General features: G+C 37.3%; 1 protein-coding gene across 2 annotated transcripts; it reads left to right on the top strand.

Annotated features, from left to right (window-relative positions):
• Window positions 1-434: 434 nt before the first annotated feature.
• Window positions 435-10281, top strand: topaz1 (testis and ovary specific TOPAZ 1). 2 transcript variants are annotated; one of them, XM_087785924.1, is made up of 21 exons: window positions 435-523; window positions 2030-2966; window positions 3033-3082; window positions 3225-3316; window positions 3403-3446; window positions 3561-3595; window positions 3696-3769; window positions 4286-4378; window positions 4507-4564; window positions 5617-5768; window positions 5869-5961; window positions 6055-6170; window positions 6326-6376; window positions 6535-6592; window positions 6687-6858; window positions 7219-7319; window positions 7410-7575; window positions 8275-8427; window positions 8926-9129; window positions 9391-9571; window positions 9631-10281. In XM_087785924.1, the coding sequence occupies exons 2-21, from the start codon at window positions 2119-2121 to the stop codon at window positions 9827-9829; spliced, it is 2940 nt and encodes a 979-aa protein (XP_087642050.1). In that variant the 5' UTR covers window positions 435-523; window positions 2030-2118; the 3' UTR covers window positions 9830-10281. The 2 variants fall into 2 exon arrangements, with proteins under 2 accessions (XP_087642050.1, XP_087642049.1); XM_087785923.1 differs by having other exon boundaries at window positions 3403-3595.
• The last annotated feature ends 3235 nt before the right edge of the window (window positions 10282-13516 follow it).

Raw genomic sequence — 13516 nt, 5'->3', positions numbered from 1 at the left:
AAAAAGTTTCAACAAGGGTTGCCCCATTTATATGTATTATATGGTGAAAGTGTTTAACAATCATCCGCTCATTTCATGTAAACTTTAATATCCAGCGAATGGCTTTTCCTAAACTGTGAATCAATTTAAAAAATAAAAATATAGTGTAAAAGCTGCTGCCCCCGCGACCGAGCGTTTCAGCTCAGGTTAGCTTTTTTGCACAAGTTAGCTTAACTTCCCCTTTTCCAACAGCGACACTGACCCGTGTGCGCGGTGGAATAAACCTCGTTTTTTAACTTCAAGCAGATACAAACGCCCTTTCTAAAAAACACGTTACGTGCGCAGTATTTCATGTTAAGACGTTAGCATGAAAAACAGCTGACCAGCAGGGGGCGCGTTTGAGGTTTAATCACTGGGGGACCAGAGGAAGTCAACACCTGGACATGATGTCAGGAGAAACGTTCACGTCTGAGGGGGTAAAAAAATCGAAGATTATCGACGAGAATCCGGGCGAGGAAACGAAAAGCACCAGCTGTAGCTGAGGGTGAGAACACATGGCTTCTGGACATCACACCTGAAATAAGTGTTGCTATTGTGTTTATCACGTGTTACGTTAGCTGTGTAGAAAACACTAGCTAAGTAGCTACAATCCCTTTTAAATAGCAACGACTAGCTATCTTAGGCTAACTAAAATAATGTTTGTGAGTGTTGTGAAGCTTCAGGGAATTCTGTAGTACTTTTATTTTGCTTACTCTTTACTTTTATCTAACTTCAACATACTTTTATTTTTAAATGGCTGGCTAATGTCCTAAAATGTCACAAGTAACTCGAGTGTTATTCAGTTATTTACTGGTATCTGCACGTAGGTATCCCGTTTTCTTGTATTATTATTATTATTATTATTTATTTATTTTGTCTGTAAAGAGAAATTAGTTGGTTGGCTTCTCAAATTCTCACTTGATGTTCTGCAAAGTAGTCCTTTTTTAAAGATAAGTGGAAAAACTGTCCTCTAAATTGAAAAATAAGTTGCAGTTTGTGTAATTTAATATGTATCTTTGTTAAAATACTGATGGGCGTTTATTTGAATTCAATTTTTTGGTTTTTCAATCATGCTGAAATAATTTCTTGCCTTAGCAGAACTTTTCATCTTTCCACAACTTCACATTGGTCAATTACAATTACAATCAGAATAATTTTTATTGCCATTGTTGGTGAAGGATTCCAGCAACTGTGAATTTTTTTTTTTAGGTACAGTTGTGCAAACATTAAACAACTAAATCTTCAACAACATACAAATGAACTATTTATGTAGTGCAGAAAGTGTTTGCAATTGAAAGTGTGGGCAGTTACAGTAACTTTGTGTTCATGAGTTCTGGTAAGACGGATGTTGTTGACATTTACAGTTTTTGTATAAGTATATTCTTGAATTTTCCTTTTTAATGCAGGTGTAGTGTATTTTGGGTAACTGGTGGTTGACTTTAAAAAAAAAAAAAAAAAATTCCTAGGGATGCAACGATCTGACTTTTATGGTCTAGATACCAATACATGTGTGTTAAAATATTAACTTTCTTGCCCTACTGTAAGATTACACCTGTCTTCCCTTGAATAAAAACACTAACAAAGTTGGTATTGACTTATAGAAGGGTTTCAAAGTTGACCAGAAAACAGAGAAAATATGCTTTTACTATAAACTCTGTTTACCAAATAATATGCAAAGAAATAAGCAAGCAGAATAATATCCAATAAACAAATGGACAATATTGTAATATTGTGTGTGAATTGTCAAGCTCTTTAAGGAAAAGGCATACCAGAATGAAATACAAATTATGTAAAGAGTTACATTGCCTTGAACGTACCTTTTTCACCAACACCCGGCCTAGCTTTGAGAGGCTGTAACGGACCGTTACCTGGATCGGATTTGTGCATCCCTATTTGAAATGTATCTTCGGTCCTGTAAAACTTAAAATGTGGTGGTGATTGCTAAAGACGTTCTTTGTGGAACTGAAAATGAAGTGCCTATTCGTGTTTTTATTTTTTTTTTAATTTGCAGGAGGAGCTCAGCCACCCATCCTAGAATACTCAGCGCTCTTAGAAGGACGGCCTCGGTGTGTTGATCGGAGCGATTCGCCTTCCCAGAAAATGTTCAGTCAGGGGCGGCAACATCCCTCAACAGTTCCTGAGTGTGTCAAGAATTACCCCGGGATTACACATCAACCCACAGTGGTGCTCTGTGATATTATGCGTACCTCTTTGCACAGCAGTTGTAGATCAGCATCACATCTTGATCTTGTCCGTTTGAAATGTACACCTGCTAGGATAATGCCAGAGTTGAAAGATCACTGTAGCGTCAGTGATTCCTGTCAGCGAGTGAAGCCATTTGTAGGTAAGGAAATAGCATCCTGTGCACGCACCTATATGCCCTGGCCCTTTGAGAAGAAGGGCCCTTTATCAACTGATGGCTTATCTTTGGAGCCTTTGGCTGCATCATATGCTGTTATATCGGACTCTTCACAAAATGAACGTCTACCCTTGTCTCACCAAAGCAATGACCTTGGCCTAAATGGAACAGATCATGTTTCTGGGGAAAATAAAGATGAAAATGAAGATGAAAACAAGGAACAGGAAGCAACAGGACATAACACCTGTGAAACAGAGTGTTTACAGCATCAAGTGGATTCTATATCGCTTGGTGAGATCCAGAAAATGAATCACTCAGATTGTAGTGAACCAGAAGAGCAGAAAAGTTCGCCCAGAAGAGACGAACCGACTTCTGATGGTCTGGATGGTGTTGGAAATGGAGCAGGATCTGACGGTTGTGTGTTGGACGAGGTCACTGCTTATGAGCAGGACATCCTAATTGTCAATGTAATCCAAGACGAGTTGGATCTATGCGATGACTTTCCTCAGAGTGGCTGGATTGAAGATAATCCAGAAAGAGTAGTAGATGTATCTGAAAAAAAAACAACTCATGTACCAACAGACACAAGGTAATGAATGGATCATCCAAGTAATACTGTGCTATCTGTTATGCAATCTAATCAATTACATTTCAGATTAGCTGACCAGGTTGACCTCAACGGTTCCCGGCCCTTCCAAGTTTGTGGTATTTATTTTTTTGTATTTACACTTCATTGTATTGCTCATCCCTTCCCAAATTACTCTAGAATGATCCCCATTCCAAATTACATTCGTGTGCAGGTTTCTTTGTCTGTGCTTTTCAAAATATTCTTTATTATTTCTTCCAGTTAACACCATTCCTGGGGGGCAAAAGAACAGGTCTAAGTTGAGTCTCCGTATGAGAACTTCATGGACAGGAGGGTATCAGAATCATAACATGGTAAAGCTTCTTCATCTGTTAAATTCCGTTTTTATTTTGAATTCTTTTTTTGTGGTCTTCATATGGATATGACACTTGTTTGGCAGATTAATTCAAGCAGCAACCAACATTTTCAAGGAGACCATGGAAGGTGCTTTAATTTACTTTATTTTTGGTCTGCTGTTTTTTTTTTGTTTTTTTTTAAAGGTTTTTCTGTATTCACCATAAATTATTTACAACCAATCAATATGTGTACTCTCTGCAGAGTCCAGTTGAACCAGACATCTGGCATTCCACAGGGTCAGGAAATATGAAATGTTTTACCACACGTCTTTAGTCTAGCACATTGTAGATTTCTGTTTATTGTGAGGTTCAATGGTTTTACCGTTTTGCTTAACAGCTTCTGGTCTTCACCCATGTGCGACTTCACATTTCACAAACTTTTCCGGGCTCCAGCAAGGGAAACGTTTATCTGTAAGTACCAGAGTGTTGATAAAGTGTTGCTTTTTCAGCTAGATATCTTGGGCCTGTATCTGCATTATACGAGTATGGAAAATGTTAAACAAGTGCAACTAATATGAAAACCCAATTCCTCTCCAAGATGCAGTGAGTCCCTCATCATGACCATGTTTTGAAGTCATTAGTCTATATAGTTCTCTTCCATCTAAAATCTTTGCTCTCGTAACCTCTCGTCTGCAGAGTCCATTATGACGTAATAATGGCTTCACTCCTCCTCCAGCCAGCTCTAATCACGCCACACTTTGTTTACACAACAAGTCCCTTTAAGGTGGAGACTTCTGGAATTGACAAACCTTGATGCTTGACCAACACAGCAGAGTGGGTGTGTTTTCAGTGGGGGAATCTTGAGCACATTATATAAATATTTAAACTAAAAGAGTTTTGTGAAAATGAGGTCCAAGATCTATTTAAGACACACTTTAGTTCAACACATTAGTTGACCTTTTAATGATTTACATGTGGTTTCCCCAGCAACAGTACTGCAGGCTGTTCTTCAGTCAGTCATTGAACTGCAGCCTCAAGAACTGCCGCTTCCAGCATTTCCCCCAGAACGGGGATGAACAAGTACGTTCAGTGTGTTACTGTGCACTGTTCAGCTTCATTTATTTTGCAGTTTGTAACTCCAAATGTTGTGAAATAACGTTGTTTTTGTTACCTAAGAAATGCAGACTTAAACAAAACCTTTTTTTTAGTTTTGCATTGAATCTATGGAGCGGTTCACCCTAAATCCGGGGTGTCTTCATAAAGCAGGTATTTACCTTGTTTCGTTTTGTACACACTGTGTTACCAAAGTTATGTTTTATAAGGCATGTGTACGGAATACTCAAGGAAAACGTTCATAGTCTATTCGTCCCAAAAATGCTTTCATTCAAAAACTGTTGAGGTGGGAGAAAAGGGCTATTATTCTTCAATTTACATTTTGAAATTTACTTGAATTTTACATCCACTAAGGAGCTTGTTATACTATAATTGTGTTGGCTTACTGCAAGGTCACCCAAAAAAGGGCGTGAAGTGAAGAGCATTGTTAAAATATTAGCTTGAGATGAAAAAATGAAATGAATCATTACAGAAAATGTGTAAAAAATAATGTGAAAATGTTCCCTTTTAAAAATAAATAAAATAATAATAATAATTTGGGTGAGTTCATTGGTTGGGCAGTGTGACACTTGACGTGTTAGTTTTTCGATTGGTTATTGGCTTTGTGATTTTGTTAAAGCGCATCTTATTTTTTTCCATTTTGAGGCATGACATGACATCTCTGAGCCATTGAGTGTGTGTGGGCGGGCAGTGTCCTTCCACCTGAGCAAGATTGCCCTCCGGGCCAAGAGGGAGCAAAAGGAAATTAGATGTCTATTGTTAGACGTTATGTTTTTAATCTCTCCAGTGAAACCAAAAAGGGTGATGAGTGGACTTGGTCTTATCTCGGTATTCACGATTCTGGAGAGGGAATTTAAATATGCCTCCAGTATTTGTGTAGGCTCGGACATGTCCAGAAAATGTGGCCTAAGGAGCGTTCTAGAATCTGTCACAGAGTAGACTGACCTCGGGATAAATGCTTGAAAGATTGGTTTTCGCCAAGTGGGCTCTATGTCCAATTTTGGATCAGACTTTGGCATGCACAAAAATGTTCTTACCTTTGATATCAAAAACGGTTTACTTCTCACACCTTCCTGACTACCTCGAGTCCTTGAAACAAAACACACTAAAGTTGTATTTAAGATCATAATGTTTTATACTTATATAAAATTAAAAGGATAACACTGCTCCTATTTAGTAACTTCATGTACTTTGTTCCACTCCAGGAGCTGTTTTCAGAGGCTACTACCAGAACAACGCACCAGGGATGCACTTTTCATTGCAAGCTTTTCTGTCACTCCTGTGGCGTCTGCTCGAAGAAGGCATGGTGACTGAGATACTTGCTGTGCTAACGGTCAGCTTGGAACACAGAATTGTGGTTGGTGCAAAGTTTCTCATGTCCAGCAGAGGGCAGACTAACTTCAATATAGCAACAAAGAAAATCCCAAAGATTTCTACTACTGTTTCTTTACTTTCAGCCTGAACATGATTTTACCCTTGCCTTGTTTACATACGTGAGAGAGAAGTGTCTTAGCAACTCGATCCCACAGCTTATGCAAGTCACATCTAAGGTATACAAATTGGAATCGGCTTCAACTTTGATGAAAAAAAAAAACCAAACCCAAAAGGTTCACTGTTTGTTTACTGTGTTTATATACAAACAGATGGCCAGGGCAGGCCTGGTGCTGAATTTGGACTGCTTCAACTATATCCAAAACATCCCAGAGTTCCATCAGATCAATCCTATGAACTCAAATACTGTATTCTCAGGCAACCCCATGTGAGTATAAGCACATCATTAAGGCTTCTTCCATCACTTTAACAAATACTGCCATACATTTTCCTATGAAGGCAGATGCAGATGTATATCCAATCATTTGTTCACGCAATGAGTGGAAATGGAAGCTTTAAACTTGTCAAACTTCCGGCTTTTAGGGGTCCAGCAGGCCATCAAGACTCCTTCAAGGGGACAACCCCTAATGCACAGTGAGTTAAAGCAGCATTTAAGATGCAACATTTTAATCATTCAGCATTATTTATTATAATGGATATTATTATTACACATCTCATCCCCCATTTTTCCAAAGGAGAATTCTCCTTTCATCTTTTCTTAAATATTGAATATGTTTTCTTGCACGCATTAGGTCATACTCTGCATTTGCACATGACCAAGCCATGGCTCCTATAATGGTGGAGATTGAGGTTTGTCCTGTTGCTTATGTTCTCAATCACATTATTCAGCTGTCACATCACTCAAACGTTGTATTATTGTTTTTTTTGTTTTTCTTTCGCTCAGCTTTACTCAAATTTAGGGAATTGGAAGCAACTGGGTGAGTTCTTTCGGTTCATTAGCCTTTCTAACTCGAGCAGCAACAAATTGGAGATTATTGGTGTTCGGATCGCCACTGTTCTTCTGAGCGACAGAAAAGAGCAGACATCGCTTCCCTTTGTTGACTTCGCCAAAGCAGGTATCAACACTGAAATCCATTGCTTCTTACAATTCTATTTTATTATTCTCTAAGTCAAATGAACTACTAATTAAAAGCAACAAGAAGTTGTTTTTTCACAAGATGTACTGGGGGAACTTTTGAAATTAGCAGGAAGGTATAAACAGAAACTTACAAATCCAAAAGTATTTATTTTAGTATGTTAAATGCTAATGCAACAAAGGTTTAACGATGTTGCAATTTTGCTATTAACACTAGGGGGAGCTAGAAACCATTTTTTCAATAAACTCACTGCTTGAAATCATTGGAAAGCGACAGGTGTATTTAGAACTATGATGAACTATTACCGGTAAGTGCTTCCTTTTTTCTGTAACTTTTCAGTTTATCAGAATGAAAAGGAAGAATCTCCCGCCAAGTACTACTTGGGCAGAATTGGAGTCACCCTCATGATAAGATATCACCAACTAAACCAATGGGAGAAGGTACATTTTGAAGTCACATTTTGCTTCTTTAAAGGTACAACAAATGTGGCTTTTTACAGTTTAATTATTGAGAATCCTTGTCTTGTCAAGGGTCGGAATGTGGTGGAGGTGTTGTCCCTCTTAAAAATAAATTACTCCATGTCGAAAGGATTGTTTCTTAACCACAACCTTGAGTCAAGGTGCTCCCTGATCACCGTGGCTTCAAAGCTCTTCCTTTCCAGTGGAGGTGTTGTAGGAGCGCTGAACACACTAAAAGGTAATTTATTGCATCGTATTTACTGTAAATACAAGTTTTAAATTTTGTTTTAGATATCATTCATTCCACAATTTCCACAATTGAAAAGCACACGGCTGTGATCACTGAGCTCAATGTAGCTAATGTTTTTTTTTTTAACAACTGTCATTTTCATTCCATTTATGTTACATTTAAAATGTGTGTTGCACACTCAAAGCAGGTCATAATTTACCTTGTATGGTATTGTATAATCAAATAACAAGTGGTAGATCTCCCTTTACAACATACCACATGCAGTCCTGTGACTGTATTTATTCGGTACCAACACTTAATAAAACTTTCATTCAAGTTTCAAAATAAATGTAGACAATATTGACATCATAATTCAAGTAAAAGGATATTTTTCTTAGGTTTATAAATATGTTTTGCTATACTAAGGTTTATTTGATGTTGATATTTCTTTCTTTAACATTATTTGCTTTTTTTTTTTAACTTTTTTCTATCATATTTTAGCTCTTTACTCCACTCTTTTTGCTTGACTGTCCCTCACAACAGTCACAGTATATAAAGTGGCCCCAGAGGAAATTCAATTGCCTACCCCTGCTCTAGAAGGACATGATGCCCTAAGGAAGAAACGTTCAAAAGCATGCACCTTTTTTAAGTAGTGTGATGTTTTTTTCAGTGTTCCTAGACACTAAAGCCGATATCCTCTTCATTCAGAAAACGAGTGGTTTGTGCGCTCAAATGAGTGGCCCTGTAGCCCAGCTGACCTGGAGGACCGACATTGCCTGTTGATCAAATTATCTGAAAAGGTCTCCTGCCGAGAAAGACTGGAAGTTCTCTCTCACCTCCCTGGGATCACAGAGCCAATAGGTGAGAGTGGGAGCTGGAATTGGAGCCAGAAATCTGTGTATGAGTTGAGTGAAGGATTGTTTTCAAACTGATTTAAACTGATGTTAAGGACTAGATGATAGTGAATCAAACAAACAAAACGGCATTACACAAGTGGTGGTAACATATAAAGGTCTTTGGGTTGTTAACTGTAGATCTACCTGCTGATATATTTTAATACTAGTGTACTCTATAGTAAGCATTACTGACATTCTTTTTTCACTATTCCCATACGGTTTTGTTGTCTCTCATCTGCCCTTGTTATAATTTTTTTTTTTTCCCAAAATGGGGCCAAAAACTGAGAGAAAAGGTAATAACCCACTTTACATGTAGTTGTTTTGGCAGACTTTTCAGGTGCATTTAGCAAAATGTACCCGGTCCGTGCTTGGGCAAGTGTTTAACTGGCTGTTGCAACTCATTTTGTGGTTTGTAATCTTGTGCAATTACTCTTTAATTGAATGCATCAATGTTCTCACACAGACATGGTGGACATATCCAAGTACACTCCATTCTTCATTACGCACCTCAAGCTGTGCATGGAGAAAACTTTGCTGGTTGTGGCATCGGACACAGTTGAATACATGTTTTCTAAGCGCCTGTTTGTGGAACGCTCATTACTGCAGCAGCTTTTGTGCAAACTAGTGGAGAAAAACAAATGGCCTCGGGCAAGGCAGGTGTTCAAACGTGAGTCACTCTTCTTAATGATGGTGTGTTTGCTCTGCAATAATAAATAAATGTTTTTTCGCTGCAACATTCAAATAACCTATTTCCTTTCAGGTTCAAAGGAACTCTTTAATCCTGACATCCCTGTACTTATTAATGTTGAGATTTTAGTTGTAGCCATAACATCTTATTAAGAGTACTTTGGACTGCAATAGTTCATGTAGCAAACAAGATTGATCATCTTTACGCCTCACCTGCTCACTTTATGTCCATTTGACCCAGAATCTTTTTGTGTCGGCCATTATTCTGGTGTGTCGGTTGCCTCGGATTTGATGACTCTTCCGTGGGAACTCCTTGAGGTGGAATTTGCACTTCATTTTGAGAAGTTAATTGCTGTAAACGCAGCAGTTATTCTCAGCCCTACAAGGATGGAGCACTCCTTCCTCACCATAGTTCTCAAAAGGTAATGCCGGTGAAGAATGGGTCCCTCTGGTGTGTTTTTAACCTCTGTGTAATTGACAGGACAGTGAGCTCGGAGAGCGAATATCTCAATGCCAGCAGCCGCCTGCTCGGCGCAGCAGGCCTTCTCACGCCCAAAATCGATGTCCGGTACACAGAGGTGAACTTGTTCCAGGAGCAAGTGTTTGCACTGGACATCGGCTCTGCTCGCGACTGGCTGCAGGACAATCAACGATGGACCAAAGACTTGTGGATGGATTGATGTATAAATATTAAGATTTTGTACTAAAATATGTACAGTTTGGTTTGAAAATATTTCTTTAAAGTTTTCTGAATTTAGTTTTTCTTTTATGCCAATATCTTGAAGCTCTTGTAAATTGTAGTATAATGGACATTAAAAGAAAAAGTGTAAAGAATGGTTTGATTTCCAGAAGATTATTAGTACAACTGTTCTGTTATTAATTCGTATTTCCTGTGTTTTGGTTTTATAAAATGTGTCAAGAGTATAAAACTGGTTCATTCTGTTGCTTTTACATGAGACACTATGTCTGCTTTAGGTCTGTTGAACTCTTCATTCTTTAGCGAGAATGTTTTAATAATCACAGTGGTTTTCTGTCAACTACTTGTAAGGTTTCGAGTAAACAAAAATACATAAATGACAACTAACAAACTAACCCTTGGTTGCTAGAGAGTGAAGGTTAAGGTAAAGGAAGAGTTGAGGAGGCTGGATATAAATAGTTAACGCTGGTTGCCGCGTTAAAAGCAAAAATTACAGCTGGATAAAATGGAAAATCGTTTTTGCTATTCCTGACTCAATAAATGCAATCAACTGTGTGGCTGTTTTCTTCATTTATTCTAATATAATTTTCTTGTTGGATAGTAATGAACCATTTGGTGAAAAAATGTATACATTCTTCAAAATAGTCATAAAATGATTTACCTTTTACTTGAATCTAGTATTTTACTCCATCTAACCAACATAAATACTCTATATATTTATGTCCATGTTTACCACAGATGTATTATATTAAAACGCAATAAAGACTCCGCGGAAATCCCGTGCCTTTATGATAAATTGCTAAAATTTGGAAATCGTAAAAAATAACATGTCGCCCGGTTTTTTACTCCCACTCACAAACACAACCTTTGTAGCTTCAGGTGCTTTTCTTAAGTGAATCAACAAATAACCCCTGAGTTATGATCATAATCTCAGGTTCTACGAATTGGTGATCCGCCCTCTAACCGCTTCGCTATTGGTTTACCCCAAGGCACCGCCTCGCCTCTGAAAAAGCTTAGGGGACTCGCCACCCAGGTGGGTGCAGTCCACTTACTGGGAAACACCCGCCGCGCTTCCTCCAACTGAAAACTCAGCGAGAAAGGCGGCTTCGCACCAATTCGTAGAACCTGAGATTATGATCATAACTCGGGGGCTCTACTTTATTTGGTGCTCTCCGACGTGTGGAGGATGTCCGGATCTAGAGTCCCGCTCAGCTCATCTTGTGCAGCCGATGATAGTTTTCTGGACGTCTGAAACACTCAGCTGAACTGACACCTGCTGAGCCACATCACTACCGACATCTGTGTCCAAGCGGTCCTGTTAAGCTTTCTCAGAGACAAGGTGGTGCCTCGAGGGTAAACCTATAGCGAAGCGGTTAGAGGGCGACCACCAAATGAAGTAGAACGGTATATTTATTGGCACTGCAAGCCAACAGAACTGATTATACATATCAAAATAATAATTAAAACGAATCCTTAGGAAAGACGCAGAGTTTTAACTCTTCATGTTTAATGATAACATTAATACATGTTTTATAATATAATTTAAATTGAATCTGCCGGTTAAACCGGATCTGGATTGTAGGTCCACTCTGGCGGTTTGGAAATTCCTGAAGGAAATTGGAAGCTGAGACACTCCATGAAGTGTAAAATATGAATTGTTTTTTCCTTGTGGGACTTGAAGCTTCATTAAATGGGACATATTTATCTTATTCATGTTATGAACAAAGACAGCTGTACAGTTGTTATTTATTGGTATAGCTGTCATTGTTGACTGATGGATTTATACACATAAATACTACAAGGAACGTGTTTTCTTTGCTTCAAACTTCTCTTTCCACCTCATAATCAGCACATGCCTCAAGGTCATCTCAGATCTCAAGGCGGTCAGTGAACTGGAAGGGCTTTGGTATATTTTGTCATGAGGGCCATTTGCTTGTTGTGACAAATCATTTCAACCTTTGGTATGTTTTCAAACTATTCATCCTTTTATCAACCCTTTCATGCTCCGCTGTAAAGACCTTGCAGTCTCTTTAATAGTCTCTCTTGACCCTGACATAAACGGAGTCACCAGTGTCAAAATAGTCTCCTCAGCGTCACATAATCTGACCGGGATAATAACTAAAGCTCACGGCTTTGACCCGCCACTCTTCTGGCTGCTTCCTTACTATAAGGGTAACACTTGCTACATGACCCGAGGGTTTCCTTTTATCGTTTGTTGACAGATTTTTATAGGAAATCCTACAACTAGAGCAAGTGAATACATGTTAAAAGGGATGAGAAAATGCCAATAATGTGTTCCCTTTATTTTATTTATGATCAAAGACTTTTGCATCATTTTACCCAAACTCTTTTAGGAGTGTGACTGTTAATGGTTTGTTATTTATCCTAATTAAATAACTTATATTACCTGAAGAGGTTATGTCTTTAAAAAAGAAACAATGAAATTTAGCTTGTCATGCATTTACCAGTTTAAATCATATGTAGTGATCTATAAAGAGTTTATTAAACTAAAATGTGTGAATATAGAAAATAGTTTTGGATTTTTAAATATTTAAAGTGCTTAAGATTGTCTAAAACATTACATATTTAACAATCGTCTTTATGACAATTATTATTTATTTCCTGTCAAAATTTCTCTTACTATTTCATGTTTGCAAATTAAAGTTTCTAGTTTAATATGGCAAAAAAGAAATGACGAAAGGAAAGAAGTAACTGAACAAAACTACAGGACTAAAGACATTCTGGTACATTCATTCTAAAATAATATGATATTCTGCCTTTCAGAAAGTGCTTACTCCTTTTCTCCATCAACATTCATTAAAAAACGATATACTAAAATACAATTTTATTATGGACGTATATCAGTGCCACCAGAATATTGGATGTTTGAATTTTCCATTAAAATGTTGGAACTAATTTTCTTTTTGTTAAAAATAGTTTTAGTATTGACATTTTTTTCATTAATTAATTAAACACAAAGTGAATAAAGTACAAAAGATAAATATGTTTTATCTAAGTATTCAATACAAAAAAATAACAATTTGGAAATAAATGTTTTTTTTTAACCCCTGGAGTTAAATATTTTAGTTTGACATCCTTTTTTAATTCGAAATTAATGTCAATCACTAAATTAAATGTATCTACGTGTAAAAAAATTGAATATTGATTTTTTTTAAATTATTGTAATTAAAATGTCAAACTCGTCATTCCTTTTGAATATATTCGAGTTATTTAATCAGTCAACCTTTCAAGAGAAACATTATTGAATTGATCATTTATTTTTATAAGATTGAATTCTACAAATATAAAATAATAATTAAATGTTAATTCCAATTTCTATCCATATTCTAAGTATATGTTTTATCGAGTATCGTTTTGATTGTTTAATCGATTTGTGACCCTGGTCTGGAAAAGCACTCTATAAATATAAATTACTTACTTACTTACTTTAATAAAGTAGTTTTGTTATTTGATAATAATGAATTGTATTAATGATTTCATAATTACGTTACGATTCAATATATTCATAGTAATAGTAATTCTTAAAAATACTGTATTTAAATTACAACCCTGTGACGCACGCGCGGCACGCCCCTCCCCTCCCTCTCCCTGCGGCGGAAGTGAGTCCATTTTTCCCCGTCAGTCGGATTAAGAGCGCAGAGGAGCTGGT

Source organism: Callionymus lyra, chromosome 3, assembly GCF_982586985.1.
Source record: "Callionymus lyra chromosome 3, fCalLyr1.hap1.1, whole genome shotgun sequence".
In the NCBI taxonomy this organism is placed as follows: Eukaryota; Metazoa; Chordata; class Actinopteri; order Syngnathiformes; family Callionymidae; genus Callionymus; species Callionymus lyra.
This window is presented reverse-complemented; position numbering and strand designations above follow the sequence as displayed.